Here is a 25,683-nt window from a genome sequence, read left to right as displayed (position 1 = left end):
CAGTTTGGCACCCTATGCCTCATCGGATAAATCCGAAGTAATAATTGTACCCAGCGTTATATAAATTTGACACCCAGTGTCTCATCGGTTACATTGAAGTAAATTGGCACCCACTGCCTCATCGATTTGAAGTAGAAGAAATCCCTGAACTCTTCCAATCCTATGACATGCCATCTATATCCGACTTAGCTCGATACAATTAATATAGTTTAATTTCACTTTCCAAATACAACCAATATTCAGTTATCATATTTGCACATATATATATATATTCATTTCAATTCAAATAATCAATATATTCATAATATATATATCAATTCAATCCATTCAATCAACTTTTAATTAAATTCAATGTCAAAGTGCTAAATACTCACTCACTACTTACCATATGCATTAAATAAAAAATACAACAATTAATAACTAGTTTCGGATTATAGAAATACAAACCAGGAATTCCGAGCTATTCCACGTCAACTTTATCTTTCCCCTTTTTAGTTAAAGATTCTAGTACGACATTAGCTATGGAATTAAAACAATTAAAATCATCAATACAACACAATTCAATTTCATATTGAATATTTCAATTTTTACTCAATATTTGCCTAATTTTCAATTTAGTCCCTAAACCGAGACTAACTTTATTTCTTTACAATTAATCCTATATTTTCATACAAATTTCACTTTAAACTGAATTTAACTCCTTATTTTCACTTAAACCCCTAAATTTTGAATTTTTTACAATTTAGTCCCTATTACTCAAAATTTACAATTTATTCTACAATTCAATCCTTTTTCATTTCTAACTTAAAAATCTATCAATTTAATACCTAATACTAAAATTATTCGACATTAACAACACTTAAAAACTTAGTAATTGCTAAAATTTCGACATGGGTCGAGTAGTACTTAACACCAAGATTCCAAAAATATAAAAAATACAAGAAAAAGGGACTAACTTGACTAACCAATTGAACTTGGAACTTTAAAACCCCTAAGCCATGAGTTCTTCTTTCTTTCCCTTTTTCTTTTTCTTTCATTTTTTTTGTTTCGTTTTGGCTTTCTCTTTTTCTTTCTTTCTTTCTTTTCTATACATTCATTTACTTATTTTATTTTATTATACATTAGTTTTTATTATTATAATATATATACTTAAATATTAAGTAAAATTATTTTATTATAATATATATCAAATTTATAAATATCTTACCTTATGCCCCTCATTAAAGAATAATGACATAATTACTTTTTAGTCCTATTAATTTTTTAATATATAATTCAACTTTCACCCTATATGCAATTTAGTTATTATACCTAATTACTCTTAATTCAAGAAAATTTTCTTAACTAAAACTTAATTAACTATACAAATAGCTTCGTAAATATTTATTAATATTTTTAATAAATATTTACGAGTCCGATTTATGGGAACGGAGTCTCGAAAATGCACTTTTCGACACCCCTGACTTTCGGGTCGTTATAGCACTTGATAAATAGTTTAAACTAGGCTAATTCCGTTACACATCCTTAAATTACAACTTAAATTCTAAATTAGTTTGCAAACTTTAAAATTTTTAAATTCTAACAAAGTTATCAAAATATTTGTATTAATTAGGTCATTCTATTAGCTTTAGCTGTCAGATTGAGTATTAAATGTTAGCTTAGATTTGAAGTGGAACATATTTAAAACATGTTGATTAAATTTTATTTTAGCTTTTGTCATAACCAGATTATCTTCCATTAGCAACAATGGCTAATCCTCTAGTCGCAAGTGCTTTTTGAAGAGGTAAACGACTGGCCATGAAATATGCTCCACTCCTATAAGTGATGATTGATCTCCCGACCATATAGTTAAGGGATGGAGTGAGCAACCACCAAAAAAGATTTTGCACTTGCTGTATGGACAATATAAATCTAATGCTTTAAAAAATCATTCTAAATTTTAATGATACTATCCAGTTTTTTACATGTCAAATGCAAGTTGTTTATACATAGCTATACATGTGCTTAAATTTTAATTTATATATTTAAATATATTTCATGTCAAATTTGAACTAATCTTAAACTTCTAAATTTACATTGGTCCAAAGAAAGAATCTTATTAACATGATAATAATAGTTTAAAACTCAATTAAAACATTTTAAAATTTAAATACTATATTAATCCTTTGTATTTAAAACATGTTTAAATAAGAGTAAATTACACCAATAATTACTCAGCTTTGAGGTAGCTAACAAAACAGTCACCTTGGTTTCATTTTAGTCACTCAACTTTTGAAAAATAACAAAACAGTCACTAACATTATAAAAAAGTGACAAAGCAGTCACTGATTAATAGTTTTCATTAGTGTCTTAACAGGACCGCTGATGTGACAAGTTAACTGCTGATGTGGCCTGTTAACTTGCCATGCTAGATGTACATAGTGGAAACCCACCCAATTTAAGAAGAAATTGAAAAATGAAACCCTAAAAAAACCCCTTAAAAGAGGAAGAGGAGGAGGAGGAGGAGAAGAAGAAGAAGAAGAAGAAGAAGAAGAAGAAGAAAAAGAAGAAGAAGAAGAAGAGACTATAAAAAAAAAGTCTTTTTTGCCTAATTTGGCGGGATCTGATTCTTTGCCATTGAAACACCATGTCTTTGCTCTTCTTCTTGGCTCTCTTCATCTGTAACCTTCCGCCGTTGTTGGCGGGGTCTTGTGGTTTAGCCAAAAATGAGCATGATTTCGAAGAAAAAGATACATCGAAAGAAAGCTTCATGCTAAGAAATTTGCATCTTTGCTTACTTGATTTGATTGATTTTGGCATTTTCATTTTTTTACTGAAATTTAATGAACCAAATCTGTACCATAGATGAAATGCTTTAGTCAAATGTTTATATTCACAATAAAAAGCAATACGCTTAAGCACGCTACTTGTAACACCCCAAATCCGGCCCAGACGTTATGACCGGATTCGACATGCCATATCGAAGCGTTTAAAACATTTTATATTGTTGATCCAGAAAAAACTTACTTAGTGTTTTAAAAGATAATTTTATTATAGGTTAAAGTGAATGGAAGCTGTGCACCAGGTAGAAAACCAGAAAAGAGGTGGTGAGTCCATCGGACTGCTTAAGTACCAAGCTCCCTTCAGATCCAATCCTAGACATGCATACCACCATTGCCACACCTTAACGTCATGGATATTTTTAGGAAACCGATTTTGATTAAGTCATTTTTAGGAAAAGTGATTAATTTTGGAAAATACTTTCATTGCGGAAGCTTTGCTTTTTGTTGTATTATTTTGAAATCAATTGTTTTTGAAAACGCGCCCTAAAGCTATCCAATTTCAACAGTTAAAATAAGTAATACCTATCTTAGTAACACATATTAAAACCATCAAAAATAATTAAGCGGCCTTATTACATTTAAAAACCCAAACTTCAACGTAAATAATAGGATATCCAGTTCACCAGAAGAAAAGCAAACTTTCAAAACGGGTGGCCACTCCGAATTCCCTCACAGCTCCAAGCCCATTATGGTTGGGGATTTCTTGCGTGGATGAAAATAAAAGGGGTGAATTTGGGGAAACTCAGTGTGTAAAAAAAACCCATTCAAAGCCCAAGTCAGCTCAAGCCCATTGGGCCTAAGCCCATTCAGTAATAAAGTGATATCGGGCCGAGCCCTTTTCAGATTAAATAAACCGGGCCTTAGCCCTTATTCAGATAATGAAGATGGCCCATAGGCCCATTTCAAAATACATGCAACATCAATAAACATATGCAAGCCCATTTGAGGAGACTACTTAACCCACAAACCACTACACTCCACCCGTACCAGCCATACACTCCATGTGGGGAATAGCTCAACCCACCCAAATTTCAACACTCCACAGCTTGAAGCCTTCTTTTCGCTTAACAAAGAATTGAGGCAAAACCTCTAGTACGTGGATAAGCCACTTTCAGATTTCCTCCGTCAATATCCCAATCCCATGCATTAGATAATAACAACATGGCATGCAAGAAATAACAACAAATAAACATGCATTTAGGTCAATTTAACCCTAGGGTATTTCTGAATTTATCTACTAGGGGTAAAATCAAATTTTCCATTTTTAAAGGTATTTCAGAATTTATCTATTTTAGGTTTTTCATGCATATTCCTACTTTTCACATACTAATGTAATCACGCATCGAGGGTTCTTACTGAATTGGGCAGATTGGCCCATCATTCCAATTTTGGCCCATTAAGCCCAAAATATCGAGGGCACAAAAATCATGCACTTTGCAATCCAAATTTTGCAGCTTACCAAAAACATTAATCGATTTACCTCACGAGCATTCGTACACTCGCAAATCTACAAAATACCGGTTTTCGGCATTTCGACTTTTCGACTTTTGCCGATCCAGACTAAGAAAGAGGGTGTTAGTTACACACCTATTTGCGACGATATGCTGACAAGATCCACACACGAACTGCTTACAATTGGATTTCTAACACATTAATCTAACTATTCAAATACGAACTACGTATAACCCCTTACAATATTTGACCAACCACACCTACAGATCATAGTAAGCTTATAAGAAATCAATAAGCAACTCATTAACAAATTTTTTGTCAATGTTTACCACGTAATCAAAATTTCACTGCAAGCTGTCTTCCTGAGCAACAGTCACTAAATCATTTATAACTGGAGCTACGAAACTCCAAATCAAGTTCCGTTAATTTTCCCTGAAAATAGACTCATATATATTTTATCCATAAAATTTTCATAATTTTTGGTTTAGCCAATAAATACCAGAGTTTTCTCAAAGTTTCCCATGTTTCACTGTTTGACTAATCTGACCACTCTTCATTACGAATCAAATTTCTCATTGTACAGAATTCAAAATATGTTCTCGTTTATTTCATTTGAAACTAGACTCATTAAGCTTTAATTACATAATTTATTCACCTTCTAACTCATCTCTCACAATTTATGGTGATTTTCCAAAGTCACGTTACTGCTGCTGTCCCAAGCAGATTTATTACCAAATCACTCTTTCACACATAACTTGCATGCATGTTATTTAAACATCTATATCACCAATCAATTATCATATATCTATGATTTTACTTAAGTATAATCTCCATTTCAACATTTTAAAGCACAACATGTTAGCCGATTTTTCCCTTTAGCATCTAAGGCACATGCATGCTCATTTGTTTGGCTCAACTTCACCTATCTTCCATTTTTCATCAAAAGAACATGAAACAACAACCATTTTCTTCATTTTAATTCATGACTAAATGCTCACAACACAACTAAAAACCAAAATATGCTTCAAGAGTTAAGGTAGAATCAAGAAGAACTCATGAACATCAAGATAGAAGCAAACTACCATGAACTTACCTTCAATTTTCTTCCCCAAGTAACCGAACATTCAAGAGCTTTCTCCTCTCCTTTCTCTTCTCTAACTTTCAGCTATGATGAACAAAGATGGACAAAACTTTGTTCTCTTCACCCCTTTTTCTTTTAATAAAATTTCATATTTCATCCATTTAATTCTTTAATACAAAAGACATGAAATTCCCATCATGGAACATTTACCTAACCCATTATCATGGAACATTTACCTAACCCATTATCATGAAACATTTACCTAACCCATTATCATGGAACATTTACCTAACCCATTATCAATTTGTATCAATTTGTACCATAAATTATGGATATCAAGTGCACATTTTGTCTACAACAACATGATGGCTGGCCACTTCATGTAAAATGGGAGGTTTGTCATGCAAATCCTCCTATTTTGCACTCCTATTTATTTGGCCACTTCAATTTAGCCTATAGCATTTTCAAACATTTTCACATAGGTCCTATTTCATAATTTCACCCCCTTTTTCTTATGAAACAAAAATTAACTAAAATTGCCGGGTTCTATCTTAAGCTTGGGCCTTCTAGAGGCCCACTAACATAATTAAACATATGCCAACATTCACAGAATTCCCGAAAATTGGAGTGTTACAACTCTACCCTCCTTAAATTAATTTCGTCCTCGAAATTTACCTAATCCAACTAGTTGAGGGTATTGTTGACGCATAGTCTCTTCTGATTCCCAAGTAGCTTCTTCCCTTCCATGATTACACCAAAGCACTTTCACTAACGGGACAGATTTCCTTCTGAGAACCTTAACATCTCGAGCCAATATTTGCACAGGCTCCTCCTCAAAGGTCAAATCAGTCTGAACTTCAATTTCTGCAACTGGCAAGACATGAGCAGGGTCAGCACGATAACGCCTTAACACGGAGATGTGAAAAACATCGTGAATCCTGTCTAACTCTAGAGGCAATTCCAACTGATAAGCCACTGGGCCTACTCGCTTCAAAACTGGATAAGGCCCAATGAACCGCGGACTCAACTTGCCCTTCTTACCGAACCTTAATATCTTCTTCCAAGGAGAAACCTTTAAGAAGACCATATCACCTACTGAGTACTCAATCTCCTTACGCTTCAAATCTGTATATGACTTTTGCCTATCAGATGCTTCTTTTAACCGGTCCCTAATTATTTTGACCTTATCCTCAGTATCAGCTACCAACTCTGGTCCAAGAACTTGTCGCTCTCCTAGTTCGATCCAACAACTAGGTGTACGACACTTTTGTCCATACAGTGCTTCATACGGTGCCATTCGAATACTCGCCTGGTAACTGTTATTGTACGCAAATTCTGCCAACGACAAGTAATCCTCCCAACTACCTCGAAAGTCAATCACGCATCCCCTCAACATGTCCTCTAGAATCTGAATAACCCTTTCCGATTGACCATCAGTCTGGGGATGGAAAGCCGTACTAAAATTCAATCGCGTCCCCAACACCTTATGCAACTTCTTCCAGAATTGAGATGTAAACCTAGGGTCTCAGTCGGAAATAATCGACACTGGCACTCCATGTAGTCGTACAATCTCCGCCACATACAACTTGTCTAACTTTTGAAGTGAAAAGTCAGTACGAACAGGTATGAAATGGGACTATTTGGTCAACCTATCCACAATCACCCACACCGAGTATTTCTTTGGTGGTGTCAAGGGCAGCCCACTCACAAAGTCCATGGTTACCCTCTCCCACTTCCAAAGTGGTATCTTCACCGACCGTAATGTCCGCAGGGTAATTGATGCTTAACTTTCACTTGCGGCATGTCGACATTTCCTACAAACTCACATACTTCTCGCTTAAGTCCGTGCCACCAAGACAATTCTCGTAAGTCGTGATACAACTTGTTCCCTCCAGGGTGCATGGCACAAAGTCCTTCATGAGCTTCCTTCAATATTGTCTGCCTCAAATTAGAGTCCTTCAGAACACAAATTCTTCCTCGGAAACACAGAACTCCTTCGCCATTTAACCCAAACTCAGAAGTTTCCCCTTCCTTAACTTGTTGAAAACGAGCGACCAAAGACTCATCGTTCAACTACTTTTCCTTAATCTAATCCACCCAGGTTGGCCTCACTTGCAACTCAGCCAACAAACTTCCATCATCATACGACTCGCATAAGCAAACATTACTCTCGGATCGACATACTTTCACGACTTAGAGCATCGGCTACCACATTAGCCTTGCACGGTGATACTCGATCGAACAGTCATAATCCTTAAGTAACTCAATCCATCTCCTTTGCCTAAGGTTCACTCCTTCGAGTCAACAAATACTTAAGACTCTTATGGTCGGTGTATATAATACACCTTTCTCCGTACAAGTAATGTCTCCAAATCTTAAGTGCAAATATCATCTGCGCCATCTCTAAATAATGAGTCGGATAGTTCCTTCGTGAGGTTTAAGTCGTCGTGATGCATATGCGACCACCTTACCCTCCTCGCATTAACACGCAGCCCAAGCCTACATGTGATGCGCCACTGCACACAAGAAAATCCTTCCTGCACTCTAGTCAATTAACACGCTTGCTTCATCGAACTTTCTTCAACTTCTCAAAAGCCTCCTCACGGGTCTCACCATACAAATGGTACCCCTTTCCTTATGAGTTTTGTCGAGGTGCCGCCATCACGTAAAAACCTTCTACAAACCTTCTGTAGTATCCTGCCAACCCTAGGAAACTTTAAATTTTTGACACCGTCCTAGGTGGCTTCCACTCCAAAATTGCTTCAATCTTTCGAGGGTCCACCTTAATCCCTTCGGCAGAGATCACATGTCCTAAGAAGGTTACCTCCCTCAATCAAAATTCACACTTGCTGAACTTCGCAAAGAGTTCCTTCTCCCTTAACACTCACAGCACTATACGGAGATGCTCATCATGTTTCGCTTCAGTTTCAGAATATACCAGGATATCATCAATGAAGACGACTACGAATCGATTCAAGAATGGTTGGAACACCCGATTCATCAGATCCATAAATGCTGCAGGAGCGTTCGTCAGTCCAAATGGCATAACTAAAAACTCGTAATGACCATACCGAGTCCTAAATGCCGTCTTATGGATATCCGCATCCTTGACCCTTAACTGATGATATCCAGATCAGAGGTCGATCTTAGAAAATATAGAAGCTCCTCTAAGATGGTCGAACAGATCATCAATCCTTGGTAGTGGATACTTATTCTTAATTGTCAGTTTGTTCAACTGGCGATAATCAATGCACATCCGCATTGTACCATCCTTCTTCTTCACGAATAGCACCGGTGCTCCCCATGGAGACACGCTTGGCCTAATGAAGCCCCTATCCAACAACTCTTGAATTTGAGCCTTTAACTCCACTAACTCCTTCGATGCCATCCTATACGGTGCGATGGACACGGCGCCGCTCCTGTAACAAATCTATTCCAAACTCAACTTCGGCCGGAGGCAATCCCGAAGCTCCTCCAAAAACATCTTGGAACTCCTTTACGCCCTAACCTTATCCACCGTCAATCCCTCCTCTTCCGATCGACTTACAAATGCTAAATAGGCCTCACAACCTTCCGAATCCACTTTTCGCTCTTAAAGCCGACACCACATTGGACAAATAATCCTTCGCTCACCTATCACCATAACCTCCTCATCCTTTGTGGTCCTTAACACCATTCATTTAGCAGTACAATCCAGAGTCGCCTTATGCTTAACAAGTCAGTCCATTCCCAGAATGAGGTCAAACTCTCCGAACGGTAACTCCATCAGATCTCTAGGGAAAACCTTGCCTTGAGTTTCTAAGGGTACGTCCCTATATAGTTTGTTTACCCTAACCGAATGACCTAAAGGACTTAACACAGATACCCCATTCACCATCTTCTCAGAGTGCACACCCAACAACCCAGATATGGCACATGCAACATAGGAATGATAGATCTAATATCCACCAAAGCAGTATACGGCATGCTAGAAACCAAAAACGTACCAGTTATGACGTCGGGTGCATCGCCCTCTTCTCGATGGTGAGTGATACACCAATGTTTGGTCATCAAGCTTCAAAGATTCCCAAAGAACCTTACCAGTGCCCTCGTCCTCGACCATTTCTATTTTTGCCCCTACCTTGTCCACGTCCTCTCGCTGGTTATGGTCCACCTTTTACGGGTTGAGCAACTTGAATCTGATCAGCTCTCTGAGGACAGTCTTTAACTCTATGCTCCATAGATCTGCATCGGAAACAAGCACTGGAACGTTTCCTACACTCGCCCAAATGTACCTTACCACAGTCTCGACAGATTTGTGGTCTAACAACATTCATCGGCACTGCTCGAACTGGTTCCTCCACTCTTGCTCTCTTAACATTCCTATTAGCACCACCCGAGGGTCCTGAATCCCTCTAGAAACGGTTCTGATCCTTCTCTCGATTCTGCTTTTCAGCACGCTTTACCTCTTCAGCTATCTTAGCTTTCTCCACCAAAACCGCAAAGTCCCGCTCCCTCTGCGGAGTAATCAACACCCTAAGATCATTTCTAAGACCATCCTCGAAGCACACACTTCGTTCATATTCCGTAGCGACTATGCCCATAGCATACCGGCTCAGCCTCAGAAACTCGGCCTCGTACTCAGCAACTGTTTTACCTCCTTGCACCAGATTCAAGAATTTCTTTCTGAGGGCGTTCACATAACTCGCCCCAACATACTTCCCTTTAAAGGCCGTCTTAAACAGTTCCCAAGTTACCCTATCAACCGTGATCCCTTCTCTCACAGTGAGCCACCACTGATAGGCCTCGTCCGCAAAGAACGATATCGCTTCCTTCACTTCGCTCCACGAGCGGTCAAGTCATCCATAATCCGTTCTGTGGCCTCCAACCAATATTCTGCCACATTTGGGGCTATACCAGACACGCCCCTAAAGATCTCCACTCCGTTAGCCCGAAGTCGTTCAGAAATAGATCCCCGAACTCTATTGCCCATACTTTCCCCGGCAACCCTTTCCAGAATACGAAGTATTGCCTGTGACAGGGCATCATTCTCGACACCGCGGTCATGAGACTCTACCTCTGTTGCCGGTGGTACCGGTGCATCCACCGCTGGTATATGTCTCGAAGACGAAGATCTCGCTCGAATACTTCCTCGGCTCCGTCCACGGCCTCTTGTACTCATATCGTATTATCTTGATTACTAATTTTATGCATCAATTAATATTCCAAAGGTTTATTACGATGTTTTATGAATCGATAGTAGTTCGAGTTTGTTTTCGCAGAATCAAGTCTAGCTACGCTTTCAGCTTTCTTATCGATTTTCTTATAGTTTCAGATCATCCTATCTAGAGTATCCTAATAAGGTTTCAAGATGACATGATAATTCAGAAAATATTCAAAAAGTTCGAGTAATACTTACAGACTTGAGCCGAGATTCGAATGCCACCTTCTAAAGATCTAAATTTTGAAAATTGAGTTTTCAGATTCTTTATAAAATTTTCGCTTTCGAAAATCTTTGTTTTGTAAACCCATTCCACAACCGAGTTGTTGCAACCTAGGCTCGATACCACTAAATGTAACACCCAAACTCGACCAGACGTTATGATGGATCCGACATGCCACATCGAAGCGTTCAAAATATTTTATATTGTTGATCCGAAAAAACTTACTTAGTGTTTTAAAAGATAATTTCATTATAGGTTAAAGTGAATGGAAGTCATGCACCGGATAGGAAACCGAAAGAGGTGGTGAGTCCATCTGATCGCTAAGTACCAAGCTCTCTCTGATCCAATCCTAGACATGCATATCGCCATTGCCACACCTTAACGTCATGGATATTTCTAGGAAACCGATTTTGATTAAGTCATTTTAGGAAAAGTGATTAATTTTGGAAAATACTTTCATTGCGGAAGCTTTGCTTGTTGTCGTATTATTTTGAAATCAATTGTTGTTTATGAAAACGCTACTAAAGCTATCCAATTTCAACAGTTAAAATAAGTAATACCTATCTTAGTAACACATATTAAAACCATCAAAATAATTAAGCGGCCTTATTACATTTAAAACCCAAACCTCAACGTAAATAATAGGATGTCTAGTTCACCGAAGAAAACCAAACTTTCGAACAGTGGCCATCCAATTCCTCACGACTCCAAGCCCACTATGGTTGGAGATTTCTGCGTGGATGAAAATAAAAGGGTGAGTTTGGGGAAACTCAAGTGTAAGGAAAACCCATTCAAAGCCCAAGTCACTCAAGCCCATTGGGCCTAAGCCCATTCAGTAATAAAGTGATATCGGGCGAGCCCTTTTCAGATTACAATAAACTAGGCCTTAGCCCCTTATTCAGATAACAAGATGGCCCATAGACTCATTTCAAAATACATGCAACATCAATAAACATATGCAAGCCCATTTGGGAGACTACTCAACCCACAAACCACTACACTCCACCCGCATCAGCCATACACTCTATGTGGGAATAGCTCAACCCACCCAAATTTAACACTCCCACAATTTGCGACTTTTTGCTCGATTAATAGTAAATTGAGGCAAGCCTCCAAGACGTGGACAAGCCACTTTCAAGATTCCTCGTCAATATCCCAATCCCATGCATCGATAATAACAACATTGCATGCAAGAAATAACAACAATCAAACATGCATTTAGGTCAATTTAACCCTGGGGTATTTCTAATTTATCTACTAGGGTAAACTGTAAATTTTCTACTTTTAAAGGTATTTCAGAATTTATCTATTTTAGGTTTTTCATGCATATTCTTACTTTTCACGTACTAATGTAATCACGCATCGAGGGTTCTTACTTAATTGGGCCCGTTGGCCTATCATTCCAATTTTGGCCCATTAAGCCCAAAAATATCGAGGGCATAGAAATCATGCACTTTGCAGTCCAAATTTTGCAGCTTACCAAAAATATTAATCGATTTACCTCACGAGCATTCGCACACTCGCAAATCTACAAAATACTGGTTTTCGACATTTCGACTTTTCAACTTTTGCCGATCCAGACTAAGAAAGAGGGTGTTAGTTACACACCTGTTTGCGACGATATACTGACGAGATCCACACACGAACTGCCTACAATTGGATTACTAACACATTAATCTAACTATTCAAATACGAAATACGTATAACCCCTTACAATATTCGGCCAACCACACCTACAGATCATAGTAAGCTTATAAGAAATCAATAAGCAACTCATTAACAAATTTTTTGTCAATGTTTACCACATAATCAAAATTTCACTGCAAGCTGTCTTCCTGAGAAACAGTCACTAAATCATTTATAACTGGAGCTACGGAACTCCAAATCAAGTTCCATTAATTTTCCCTGAAAATAGACTCATATATCTTTTATCCATAAAATTTTCATAATTTTTGGTTTAGCCAATAAATACCAGAGTTTTCTCAAAGTTTCCCATGTTTCACTGTTTGACTAATCTAACCACTCTTCATTACAAATCAAATTTCTCATTGTACAAAATTCAAAATATGTTCTCGTTTATTTCATTTGAAACTAGACTCATTAAGCTTTAATTACATAATTTATTCACCTTCTAACTCATCTCTCACAATTTATGGTGATTTTCCAAAGTCACGTTATGCTACTCGTCCCAAGCGATTTATTACCAAATCACTCTTTCACACATAACTTGCATGCATGTTATTTAAACATCTATATCACCAATCAATTATCATATATCTATGATTTTACTTAAGTATAATCTCCATTTCAACATTTTAAAGCACAACATGTTAGCCGATTTTTCCCTTTAGCATCTAAGGCACATGCATGCTCATTTGTTTGGCTCAACTTCACCTATCTTCCATTTTTCATCAAAAGAACATGAAACAACAACCATTTCCTTCATTTTAATTCATGACTAAATGCTCACAACACAACTAAAAACCAAAATATGCTTCAAGAGTTAAGGTAGAATCAAGAAGAACTCATGAACATCAAGATAGAAGCAAACTACCATGAACTTACCTTCAATTTTCTTCCCCAAGTGACCGAACATTCAAGAGCTTTCTCCTCTCCTTTCTCTTCTCTAGCTTTCGGCTATGATGAACAAAGATGGACAAAACTTTGTTCTCTTCACCCCTTTTTCTTTTAATAAAATTTCATATTTCATCCATTTAATTCTTTAATACAAAAGACATGAAATTTCCATCATGGAACATTTACCTAACCCATTATCATTGAACATTTACCTAACCCATTATCATGAAACATTTACCTAACCCATTATCATGGAACATTTATCTAACCCATTATCAATTTGTATCAATTTGTACCATAAATTATGGATATCAAGTGCACATTTTGTCTACAACAACATGATGGCTGGCCACTTCATGTAAAATGGGAGGTTTGTCATGCAAATCCTCCTATTTTGCACTCCTGTTTATTTGGCCACTTCAATTTAGCCTATAGCATTTTCAAACATTTTCAAACATTTTCACATAGGTCCTATTTCATAATTTCACCCCCTTTTTCTTATGAAACAAAAATTAACTAAAATTGTCGGATTCTATCTTAAGCTTGGGCCTTCTAGAGGCCCACTAACATAATTAAACCTATGCCAACATTCACAGAATTCCCGAAAATTGGGGCGTTACACTACTCAAATGATGCTTCTTTAGTTTTCTTTATCTCAGATTGCTTGACTTGTAACAAAACACAACCATATCTTCAAGTGAATCAATTCTCCTACAACATATACCACTGAATGCATATTTTTTTCTATATAGTTTACTAATAATATCATGCAAACACTCTGAAAATGCTTCATGCACTGGAGTAATTTCAGCAAAATTATTAGAAATGGTCATTAGTTGTTTCACTGTAGACTTTGATGCTTCCTTTTCTAACATATAGCCTTATGCAGATTAAGGTTGATTGTACTCAATAGTATTGATTGTGTAATAGAAGCGAGTCTGTTGCCACTTTTTTCCCATCATCATTGCGGTTCTAATAGTAGGATGCATGTGTCCTATTTTGGATCTCCAATATTGAATGACCATAACTAGCTTCTTGGAATGTAGAATACTCTGGTTAGAGATCTAAAAATTTCAAAATAAAAAAACCATTTGCTTAATTTAGTGAGGTATGTAGTTTGTAACAGATTAATTGTAAACAAGTAGCTAAATATCATTGTTATCTTTGTTGCAACATGCCATCAAACTAACCTTCCAGCTAGACTTTCTTGATTTCCACCATCTCTAACAGTGATGTAAACTAGAGCTAATTTGTCTGGTACAGGGTAAATTTTGCCACTTGATACATTGTACCTTATATTTGAGATTCGATACTGAGAATTCAGAGGAAAGAAGCATGAGCCTTCTTTCCATAAAATAGACCAATGGTTGTACTGAAATAGATACAATGGATAAAAAATTATGCATGAAAGAGTTCGGTATAAAGAGTTCAGATGGCTAAAAAATGACTTGAATCCATTAATGACCTAAGACCTTCAGCTTTCCTGCACAATGCATGAAGGAACATGTATCAGTGGAGATGACATCCACAATCTCACATCACATTAATTGAGTTTCACCAAAAAAGATGAATAAATGGGATTCTAGGTGCTAATGCATGAACCAACCAATAAGTAAATTTTGGTTATTAGTCATAAAATTACAATATGGCAACATGGTACTTCTAGTTAAAGATAAACATGCTGACAGTATATCAAGTGATGACTAGTGAAGTTAATGTAGGGCGGAAATGACCTTACCTTTTAAGGAGACCTCTCCATTAAGAAACCCAAAAACAGAAAAGGAAACTTTTTTTCGTACAGATTCAGGAGCTTCAATAGCCTGAACCATGTCCTTGGTCTTGAAGAAAAGTTGCCCCAATGCACTTCTGTGGCCGCCTCCTGGTGACGTGGGATTTGAATAGTAAACCACATCCCAATCTGGAAAAACCACAAGACCTCGCCAACAATGGCAGAAGGATACAAAGGAAGAGAGCCAAGAAGAAGAAGAAGAAGAAGAAGAGAAAAGACATGGTCTTTTAATGGAAAAGAATCAGACCTCGCCAAATTAAGCAAAAAAGACTTTTTTTTTTACAGTATCTTCTTTTTCTTCTTTATTAAGGGTTTTTTTTTTCAATTTCTTCTTAACTTGGGTGGGTTTCCACTGTGGACATCCAACGTGGCAAGTTAATTGGCCACATCAGCTATTTAACTTCCACATCATCGGTCCCGTTAAGACACTAATGGAAACTGTTAGTCAGTGACTGTTTAATCACTTTTTTATAACATTAGTGACTATTTTATTATTTTTCAAAAATTGAGTGACTGAAATGAAATCTAGTTGACTATTTTGTTAGCTACCCAAAAATTAAGTGACTGTTGATATAATTTACCCTTTAAATAATGACCTAATAAAACATTTTACTTATGCCTTTTAGAAATAGCAATGCATATACCTATCACAAGTCAATAAACAATTTATTAAATATATTTTAGGTACCAAATAAAAAAAATATCATATTAAAAAAGTTAAACTTGAATATCGAATCAAACAAAAAATTTAAATACTAAATTAATAAAAAAATGTTTAAGTGAAGTAACAAATTGGACCATAAACAAAGATTATATGAAGCGTGGAATAATTTTTAATGTTTCCAGAGCACGTGAGCTGGGTCACGTGTTTTCACCTGTTCTATACTTCTATTCCGACCGCGGAGATTCTGTATCCCGCCTCCAATCTTGTATTCAAATTAAAAAAGAAAAAGAAAGAAAATCAGAAAGTTTTCAAAGGATCCAAAGTGGGGGGAAGAAAATGGAATCGACGGAAGGAGAAGGAAGCTTAGAGCCGGGGATACAGTTCACGGAGATCGAGACGACGGCCGAGTGCTTGGACGGCTCCCTCATCTTCCATGTCGTCAAGGACACCATCGGTTTCATTCTCTACATGCATCAGCAAATCCCTTCGTATGTTCCTTGCTTTCTTTACTCCTCATAAGAAAAAAATGAATAATTAATTTCTCTGTTTTTTCTTATGAATTTTAACGAATGGATCCCTTTCAAATCCATCATCCTTTTGCTTATATTTAATCAATTTGTAATTTTCTATCATAGAAATTCTAATGTTTTCTCTGTCCTTTTAAATACATTTATTTTGATAAACTATGTTGTATAGGTTAGTACTAATTACATTGTAAAATTATACTTCATATCCAGCATTTTGCAGGATATCACTCTTGAATTCGACTTAATGCATACTGAATACAAAGAATTGGTATGTTAGCTTTGTTGGTTCATTTTTTTGCACTTTTTTTCAAAAAAAAAAAAAACCGTAAATTTATCATTTTTTTTATAATTTTTTTTGCACCCTAAGAATTGTGAGTTTTAGGAGGTGGATCTTTCAAAAACTGAGTTGAAGGCATCTTTGCGACGAAAGCACATTGGCAGAATGAGAGAGGTTAAGCAAGGGATCAGAAAGATGGAAAAGTTTATGAGTACAATTTCAAGTCTTCAAACTGCGTTGCAATTGTTAATAAGTCAAATCCCTAACATTCATGAGGTTTTTTTGGTCCTTGGTACAAGTCCAATTCGGCCTCAGCATGTTTATCAGTTGTGTTTTTCGCATGCAAATCCTGCTCCGTTTGCTGAAGCTAATTTCATCAAAGGCAAAACAGCAGAAGGGCTTTCAAGGAAGGTACCTATTGCTGCTGTTTCTAGTTCAATTATGAACCGCACTTTTTGCGCCATGTAAATAGTTATTCTGTTTAACAGGCTATTAGGGCATTGATTTCGAAAGATGCAGGTTCCAGTTCCTATCTAGGTAGTTCCTTGAAATATTTCTGTTGTTAATGCAAGTGAATCTGTGCCAGTTAAATTGATGGCTGTCTGTTAATTGTTTTTTAGGCCATACAAAATTGTTTCTGATGGTTAAAGCTCCCACCTCACTCAATCTGCCCTTGCATTTTCTTCCAAAACGTGACTTCAGATACAGTAAAAAGGTAAAGCGGGGGCTCAGGTCTCCCATGAAATCATAAAATAAACTACAATTTAACAAATTGTTTATGCACTAGTGTTAGCTATATGCATTGCTATTTCCACTTTTAGTTTGTAAGCAGTAAGTTGATGCATCTTTCCTTTCCCAGATTGTGCCTTTCAGGTTACGGTTTAAATGCAGAGCCCAAGGTTTGAAAATTGATGAGGATCACAGTTCACTGCCTGGCAGATCAACAGGGATAGATTCTTCAAATGATCTAATCTGGTACAGGGCTTCTTTGCATCTAACTTATTTACTTTGTATCATAATTGTTGTCAACTGCTGTAGTTCAGAATTCAGATCTAACTATTTTGGTTCAAATGGAAAATTAAGATCCCCTTCTATGTAATAAACCTTGCTGGAAAAAATTTAAGCAGGGAAAAGGTTTAATATAGGTAAAGTCAAGATGGTTCAATCTTCAAAATTATCTTTTGAAGTTCTGGTCTAAACTAAGAGACTGATTTTGTAATCATATACTGTAGTACACGGCCATGAATGTCATTGTTAGAATGCTTTCAAGCTGACTGTGAAATCCCCATATTGACAATGAGAACATAGTCTTTCTCAACTCTAAAGCTGTATGTTTAGGTTATACTTTTCTAGTTCAAGCATGCAGAAGGTGATTCACACATATGATATTGGCAAACTAAGGTGCCTCACCACTTTGGTAGATTTTAAGTGACTATCAGTATTTGTATTGATGTTCTCTTGCACACATTTACAAGAAAACCTAGCAGCTGGTTACCTTGTTGAAGGTTGCTTAACTTGGAAGCGAGCCTTAATCAAATTATCTTAGAGGAGGATTTCACGGAAGTGTATGAATTGAGGTTGTCCCAACGTTGCTTATTACCTATTTCATTCTTTACAGGTTTCAGTGTCGGCATGCAATAAAAGGCATAGCATTCAAGACACCAGAAGAAGAATGAGAGGTTCATTGACCCATGATGAAATGCTGTCTTCCTGTCTCATTAAGAGGCTTGTTATACTTTCTATATGCATAGAGATAAGAGTTCGTACTAATTGATTGACAAAGCTGCAAGTTTGATGGCTGTGGTTGTAAATGGCCGATTACTGCACTCAACTTCAGCTTTATAACCTGCAATCTGAACTTCAACTTTGTATGTTATACTGTCTTCTTGACTCCTTCGTTTTGTAGCTCCCTAGAATCTGGAAAGTTAAGCATTACTTGAATATAATTATGCAAAGGCAATTTATTTGACGAATACATAACCAAAATATTTCTTTCGGTTACAAAGGTTAAAGCATAGAAAACCAAGATTTGAAACATTTGTGCAACGAGGATGTTGAGAGACAATGACAATGAAACCTAATCAACATCTACTCTCAAATTTAAAAGGTTTTTAAGTGGGTTTGTACACTGTTTGGGGCTGAACTTGGCAATATGTTTTACGTTGGGCTAGAACATTTTTTTTTATCTAAATTAGTTCTTGAACTTGACATTTGTTACCAAATTTAGGTCTGAATTAGATAACTCTTTTCACATTGGGGTTTGAAGTTTTAGTCTTTAAATTTGACAATTGTTTCTATATTGGGGTTTGAAAAAATTTTTTGGTCCAACCTTTTTTAACAAAATATCAAGGACTAACTTGGATAAAAAAAGTTTAGACCTTGATTTGATGTGGGAATAATTATCAAGTTTAGGGACTAACTTGAACAATAAAAAAGTATAATAGCAATGTCAGAATAATTTTTAAGTTTAGGGACTAACTTGAAAAAAAATTCAAGCTCTAATATGGGAACAATTGCCAAGTTAAGGTCCCAAATAGTGTATTAACCCTTTTATATTTAGGTTGGGAAAAGGGCAAAGTCAAATACTTTTTTTTTTTTTGGGGGGGGGTTGTTGGGGTGGGGCAGGAATGGCTCGGCAGTTAAAAGGCCAGGGGCCCAGTGCTGAAGTGAAGCATAAGTCTCGGGCTAGCTATTGGTCCACCGGAATTTTCTGTTATTTGAGAAGTTAAGCAACTCAACTCAAACCAGAACAGATGAACGACCAATGAAGCCGAAGGTCGAAGTGAATGAACTCTCAATCTTCGTTCTTTCTGCAACCCTCTGAACCTTAAACTATCTACCTTGTTTGAATCCGAATAAATCCATAAATATTACTTGACAGAAAACCATGAAGTTCCAAATCGAAGACGTCACCGTCTACTTCCCTTATGATCACATTTACCCGGAACAGTACTGTTACATGATCGAACTGAAACGAACCTTAGATGCCAAAGGACATTGCCTTCTCGAAATGCCTACCGGAACCGGAAAAACCATTGCCTTACTATCACTCATCACCAGCTACTGTCTTTCCAAACCTCAAAGCCCCATGAAGCTCATTTACTGTACACGCACTGTCCACGAGATGGAAAAAACCCTGGCCGAATTAAAGATTTTGCATAATTACCAGATTAAACATTTGGGACCCCAAGCTAGGATTCTTGCTATCGGGCTTTCCTCCAGGAAGAACTTGTGCGTCAACCCAACGGTTGTTGCCGCGGAGAACCGTGATTCAGTGGATGCTGGGTGTAGGAAGTTGACAGCGAGTTGGGTTCGAGCTTTGGCGTCGGAGAATCCCGATGTGGCTATGTGTGAGTTTTTTGAGAATTATGAGAAGGCCGCTTCTGCCGCCGTGTTGCCACCCGGAGTTTATACCCTTCAGGTATTTTAATATAACCAGTGTATAATTTGAGTTTCGATTTCCATTTGTGAACCGAGTTTTGAAGTTTATTTAGGTAGCGTTTTGGTTGTTTGCATCCGGAAGTAGAAAGCAAAATGCGCAACAATTTAAAAAGCAAAGAATAAAGTGTTTATGTTATAATATTAGTTTGAAGTTAAAAACTAAAAGAAACACAAATTTTAACGACAAAAGGAATGATTTTATCTTTATACTGGACTGATTATGTTATAACTGATCTAACATTTTTGTAATCTCTGTTTTTGGCACTGTTCTTTTAGGAGTTGAGGGCCTTTGGGAAGGAGAAAGGGTGGTGTCCGTACTTTTTGGCTAGACATATGGTACAGTTTGCAAATGTGGTTGTTTATAGTTATCAATATTTGCTTGATCCAAAGGTGGCTGGAATCATATCAAAGGAAATGCAGAAAGAGTCCGTTGTGGTCTTTGATGAGGCTCATAATATTGACAATGTGTGTATTGAAGCACTTAGTGTTAGTGTTAGGAGACAGACACTTGAAGGAGCGACAAGGAATCTTAGTAGGATAAGTCAAGAGATTGATAGGTATGTATTCTTTTAGTAGGATTCTTTATGCCTCAAGTAGTTCTCCATAAATATTTTGGCGCAGCTTTTAGATTAGTTCTTGAGGATTGTACCGTTGTCAATTTCTGAATTGGATCATGGTAGGAAGGTTCAAGGCCACTGATGCAAGCATACTTCGTGCTGAATACAACCGACTTGTGGAGGGTTTGGCGCTGAGAGGAAACCTACCTAGTATGTGGAAAGTTCTTTTTCTCTAAATGTCTTCATCACTTTTTCTTTGCTTTGATGATAGTCGCACACCATCAATTTTACTATTTTACAATGCAGTCACTGACAACTGGCTTTCAAATCCTGCCTTACCGGATGATATTCTAAAGGAAGCTGTACCTGGAAATATCCGTCGAGCTGAGCACTTCTTGCATGTTCTACGTAGATTGGTTCAGTATCTAAGTGGTAGACTAGACACTGAGAATGTTGAGAAAGAAAGCCCAGTTGGTTTTGTTGCCTCTCTCAGTAGTCATGCTGGAATTGACCAGAAAACATTGAAGTTTTGTTATGATCGTTTGCATTCACTCATGTTGACCCTAGAAATAACTGACACAGATGAGTTCTTACACATCCAAACAATATGTGACTTTGCAACTCTTGTAGGCACTTATGGTCGTGGGTTTTCAATTATTATTGAACCCTTTGATGAAAGGATGCCACATATTCCAGATCCTGTCTTGCAGGTTGGTCTTAGTTATTCTTCTTCTTTTCTAAATTAGTGATTTGAGTATGTTGGCAAACTTCCATATCCATGGAAATAACATAAGGGTTTTTTCCTACCATTAACATGTCCCTGTGATAATTTCCAAAATCCCCTTTTAATTGAGACCCTGCGTTTGGAAGCTTCATCTCTGTGTTGTTTTGTAGGGGAAGAAAATGAAGAAGATAAATTTTCATTGTTATTAGTTTTTATGTATAGGATCTTTAATTTCATAACATCTATTTGTCAGATATGGTCATTTTGATGATTCGTTTTCCATGTTGACATCATTATATGCCTCTGTTTCACACTGCAATCTAATTTAATGGTTTTCCTAGTGCTTGCATTCCAATGTATTCTACACAATTTTTCACTTAGAATATTATTAATATCTGATATTATTTAGTCTTCTAATATTACTAAACTTCATGATTTGGCATTCCAGCTTAGCTGTCATGATGCTTCACTTGCCATAAAGCCTGTTTTTGATCGATTCCAATCAGTTCTTATTACATCTGGCACACTCAGCCCAATTGATCTGTACCCTCGCCTTCTTAACTTTCATCCAGTTGTTAGTCGTAGCTTTACAATGTCCTTGACTAGAGATTGCATATGCCCAATGGTTCTCACACGAGGAAGGTAGGCATATTTTAGTCTTTACCTTGAACTTACAAAATTGTAACTTGTAAGATATTGAAGCCTCATAAATATAGTCATTTTGCGTCAATTACCATTTAGCTAGTTCTTGCAGCGATCAACTTCCTGTTAGTACCAAATTTGATATGAGAAGTGATCCTGGTGTCGTGAGGAATTATGGGAAGCTCTTGTTGGAGATGGTCTCTGTTGTCCCTGATGGAATTGTCTGTTTTTTCGTCAGTTATTCATACATGGATGGAATTATTAACACTTGGAATGACAGTGGGATTCTGAAGGTGAGGATATTTTGTCTCTATTTTATGTGCAAAGAATTTGGGCAATTTTCACTCCCTTCTGGCTTCTACCCTTCTTTATTTTCTTTCATTTTTTTCCCTTGCCTCCTATATATAGGACTGGTTCTTGTGAATAACCTTATATTTGTACTGAAAGTAGATATATATCGTTTTCCAGATGAAATGTTATTAATCCATCTCTTGTAGGAAATAATGCTACATAAGCTTGTCTTCATTGAGACGCAAGATGTTGTAGAAACGACATTGGCTCTGGACAATTATCGCAGGGCTTGTGACAGTGGAAGAGGTGCAGTATTTTTTTCTGTTGCCAGGTACTATTGATAATGAAATGTGTAATTTTAATCTTTGTTAGTAGAGTGTGCTATATACGGTGGTAGTTAGACAGGGTCATGGGCTTAGAGTCACTAGATTGTTAAGGCCATTCTAAGTTGTTTCTGTCTTTGGTTCCACTTAGCCAAAACCGGTTGTCTTCATCATGATGTCTTCATACTAGCAGTATATCTAGTATAAAGAGAGGGGACGTAATTTTTCACATTTTAATGAAATTACTTGGAATTCTCATGTATGTTGCAGAGGAAAGGTTGCTGAAGGTATAGATTTTGATCGACATTATGGCAGACTAGTAATCATGATTGGTGTTCCTTTCCAGTATACGTTGAGCAAGTGAGTGAAATCGAATCATTTAATTACCTTTCCAGTATACGTTGAGCAAGTGAGTGAAATCAAATCATTTAATTACCTTTCCAGTTTCCATTTTGCTTATTGCACTTTGTAGGCATAGGCAATCTATAGTTACAATAGTTTTCTATTAATGAAGTAGCATAAGTTAGACTTTCCATGTTTGCATGTCAATAAACTTCGGTTTTCTTTCAGGATATTGCTGGCAAGGTTGGAGTACTTACGAGACACATTCCAGATAAAGGAAGGAGATTTTCTTACTTTTGACGCCTTGGTATGATTCTAAACCCATCTTCGTCACCAAAAAAAAAAGACTTGCATTCCTTAACATGTAATCATGAATTGTGACACCTGTTTTCTTGACCATGGGACTTTATTAAGCAGAGGCAAGCTGCTCAATGTGTGGGCCGAGTTATCCGTTCAAAGGCTGATTATGGGATGATGATATTTGCTGATAAGAGGTTTATATATCTCCCTGCTCTTTTTCCTGTATATTGAAATTAGAAGTTGTGTCCTTGGGCTAGAATAATTGCCTTTTTCATTTACCTGCACAAAGTATTTGAACTTATGGCTTTTATTGTTTGTCTTAATTTTATGGCTGGAAATAAACATCCTATGTTTGAAATTTTTGGAAGCTGTTATTCTGTTAATTGCTTGTTAAGGGCTATTAAAAAGGGGGCTGAGAGTTTGGTATTTCTTTATTGAATCTATTTCTTTTTGGCATCTTGCATATTTTTAGCTAGTATAGTAAGGAGTCAATAAGAAAGCTTTGCTAGAGTTCTGTAAGATGACATTTTGAGCCTTCTAGACTGTTCATGGTGATTTTTCTGTATCTTACTCATCTTTTATTTGTTAATAATGCCATGTCCTGAAAATTTTCCTATTTTCATGCTCAATTGGACTTCTGATTTATTAGTTGATTTTTTAATTAATGCAGGTATAGCCGACATGACAAGCGCTCAAAATTGCCAAGTTGGATACTGTCTCATTTACAAGATGCAAACCTGAATTTGAGCACTGACATGGCTCTGCATATAGCAAGAGAGGTGTGTCCTTCCATTTATCCTTGAAAATTTTGTGAACACTTGGGATAAAAAAGATAAATGCCTTCTAGACTATAACATGATTAGTTGTATATATAAACAAAAGTATAGTCAAGGTTTTCTCCAACGGTTAGTTGTATATATAAATCAAGGATATAGTAATGAAATGGAGGTGTTTTGACTTTTGAAGTAATTTGAATTCCCTTAGAAAATTACTTTTATATGAATCATTGAGGTGGTAAGATTATAAGTTGAGACCCTTCTGACTGTTCTTTTGATACGAAAAAGCATATTTTGTCTGTTACGGACTTGTGTGCTTGGATTGAAATCATGTATAGATCATAGACCCTGGAGAAGGTTGATTTTTGTATCAGTTTTTCTTTGTTTATATATGATGATACAAAGTATTAATATTTTCGATATTTAAATATCAGAATTACCATATGAGAAGTTAATGAGCTATGGCTCTCATATCTGATCATTGTGATCGGTTTCCTAAGTTTTGCTCTCTTTTTCCTTGGGAGTGCAGTTCCTAAAAAAAATGGCTCAACCATATGACAAGACTGGTAGCAGTGACAAGAAGACTTTACTCTCACAAGAAGAGTTGGAGAAATTGGGCGACGGAAGCATGCATGAAATGTCGTATTAAGGTTCTTCTCCTTTATCTCTTAATTTTTTCAGATTCTGAAATTTTTATCAGCAGGGAAGCTGTTGATGTTTTAGCGGAATAGTGGAGTACAACCGCAAAACTTTAAAAGTATTTACAAAAGCCATTGCTATCTAGCTAACCGCTTCCTCTTCACCTCCATTGCTGGAGCTCTTTCTCAATTCAATTCTCTTTTATTGCAAAAAAGGAGAAGGTAATAAAATTTCTAGAACTTTGAAATATGTTTTATTTATCAAGTTTTTTTCCCTTTAAATTTTCCTTGAGTAATGATTACATTGATTAAAAAGAAAATATGGTTTAGCTCGTACTTAATAGTGTGACTAAGGCAATGTAGATAATATACTCAAATTTCCACCAACTTCTTTGTCTTGATCAATAAAAAAAATTAAGTAGAATGGTAAGAAAAAATCATTTAAAATAATAGAAAAGTAGCCATATCTTTGGCTGGGGCACCAGCAGTCTTCTTTGGTCACAACTCACAAAGTGGTAACTGGTAATGAATTAGTTCTTTGTGGAACCTCCACTTAATTGTTGATTTTGTCTTAATTGACTTTTTCTTATCACTTTATTTGCACTTTCTTGTTTTGGGGTTATTGTAGAGATTAGCTTAACTTTTGTTTTGATATGTGAAGTGCTTTAATTATTTGTCTCGAGTCTTCTTCTATCACTAGAAGCAAAAATGCTGATGCTTTTTAGTTTTAGTTTTAAAATTAACACTGGAAAAAAAGCTTGTATTAAATTCTGAAGCTGTAATGGGCATAAATTATGAGGTTATTTTGTATGATAATCGATTAATTAGTCAAAGTATGCACCATGCATGCTAATTGCCATTGCTTGGTGTTTTTGAAAATGGTGTTTTTTTGGGGGGTTGAGTCCTTGTTAATTTGCTAATCGATATAGAAGTGAATTGATTACAAAAATTAATTGTTGTTCAATTCAAAAACAGGAAAGCCTTGACCTCCCTATTCTTTTTCTACTCTAAAATGGGAGAGGGGGGGGGGGGTTACA

At 36.4% G+C, this 25,683-nt stretch overlaps 2 protein-coding genes across 3 annotated transcripts; both read left to right on the top strand.

Moving 5' to 3' along the window:
* The first annotated feature begins 15,924 nt into the window (after positions 1 to 15,924).
* LOC108469172 (uncharacterized) lies at positions 15,925 to 18,598 on the top strand. 2 transcript variants are annotated; one of them, XM_017770064.2, is made up of 7 exons: positions 15,925 to 16,296; positions 16,546 to 16,603; positions 16,718 to 17,023; positions 17,101 to 17,149; positions 17,233 to 17,327; positions 17,472 to 17,587; positions 18,231 to 18,598. In XM_017770064.2, exons 1-7 carry the CDS (start codon positions 15,959 to 15,961, stop codon positions 18,286 to 18,288), a joined length of 1,020 nt encoding a protein of 339 aa, XP_017625553.2. In that variant the 5' UTR covers positions 15,925 to 15,958; the 3' UTR covers positions 18,289 to 18,598. The 2 variants fall into 2 exon arrangements, with proteins under 2 accessions (XP_017625553.2, XP_052874260.1); XM_053018300.1 differs by having other exon boundaries at positions 16,193 to 16,296; positions 16,556 to 16,603.
* Positions 18,599 to 19,286: 688 nt separating this feature from the next.
* Positions 19,287 to 24,928, top strand: LOC108469451 (general transcription and DNA repair factor IIH helicase subunit XPD). The gene is made up of 12 exons (XM_017770332.2): positions 19,287 to 20,033; positions 20,330 to 20,610; positions 20,738 to 20,820; positions 20,917 to 21,320; positions 21,783 to 21,976; positions 22,089 to 22,269; positions 22,474 to 22,598; positions 22,861 to 22,950; positions 23,161 to 23,239; positions 23,350 to 23,426; positions 23,903 to 24,011; positions 24,538 to 24,928. The coding sequence occupies exons 1-12, from the start codon at positions 19,500 to 19,502 to the stop codon at positions 24,655 to 24,657; spliced, it is 2,277 nt and encodes a 758-aa protein (XP_017625821.1). The 5' UTR covers positions 19,287 to 19,499; the 3' UTR covers positions 24,658 to 24,928.
* Positions 24,929 to 25,683: the final 755 nt, after the last annotated feature.

Source organism: Gossypium arboreum, chromosome 8, assembly GCF_025698485.1.
Source record: "Gossypium arboreum isolate Shixiya-1 chromosome 8, ASM2569848v2, whole genome shotgun sequence".
NCBI lineage: Eukaryota > Viridiplantae > Streptophyta > Magnoliopsida > Malvales > Malvaceae > Gossypium > Gossypium arboreum.
Note: the sequence above shows the minus strand (reverse complement) of the source record. Positions and strands in the feature narration are given on the sequence as shown.

Coding starts and splice junctions, on each gene's coding strand:
- LOC108469172 (XM_017770064.2), top strand. CDS start 15,959: ATGAAGCGTGGAATAATTTTTAATGTTTCCAGAGCACGTGAGCTGGGT. Junction 16,604..16,717: donor ATACTGAATACAAAGAATTG/GTATGTTAGCTT, acceptor TGTGAGTTTTAG/GAGGTGGATCTTTCAAAAAC. Junction 17,328..17,471: donor ACTTCAGATACAGTAAAAAG/GTAAAGCGGGGG, acceptor TTCCTTTCCCAG/ATTGTGCCTTTCAGGTTACG.
- LOC108469451 (XM_017770332.2), top strand. CDS start 19,500: ATGAAGTTCCAAATCGAAGACGTCACCGTCTACTTCCCTTATGATCAC. Junction 21,321..21,782: donor TTCCAGATCCTGTCTTGCAG/GTTGGTCTTAGT, acceptor TTGGCATTCCAG/CTTAGCTGTCATGATGCTTC. Junction 22,951..23,160: donor TTCCAGTATACGTTGAGCAA/GTGAGTGAAATC, acceptor GTTTTCTTTCAG/GATATTGCTGGCAAGGTTGG.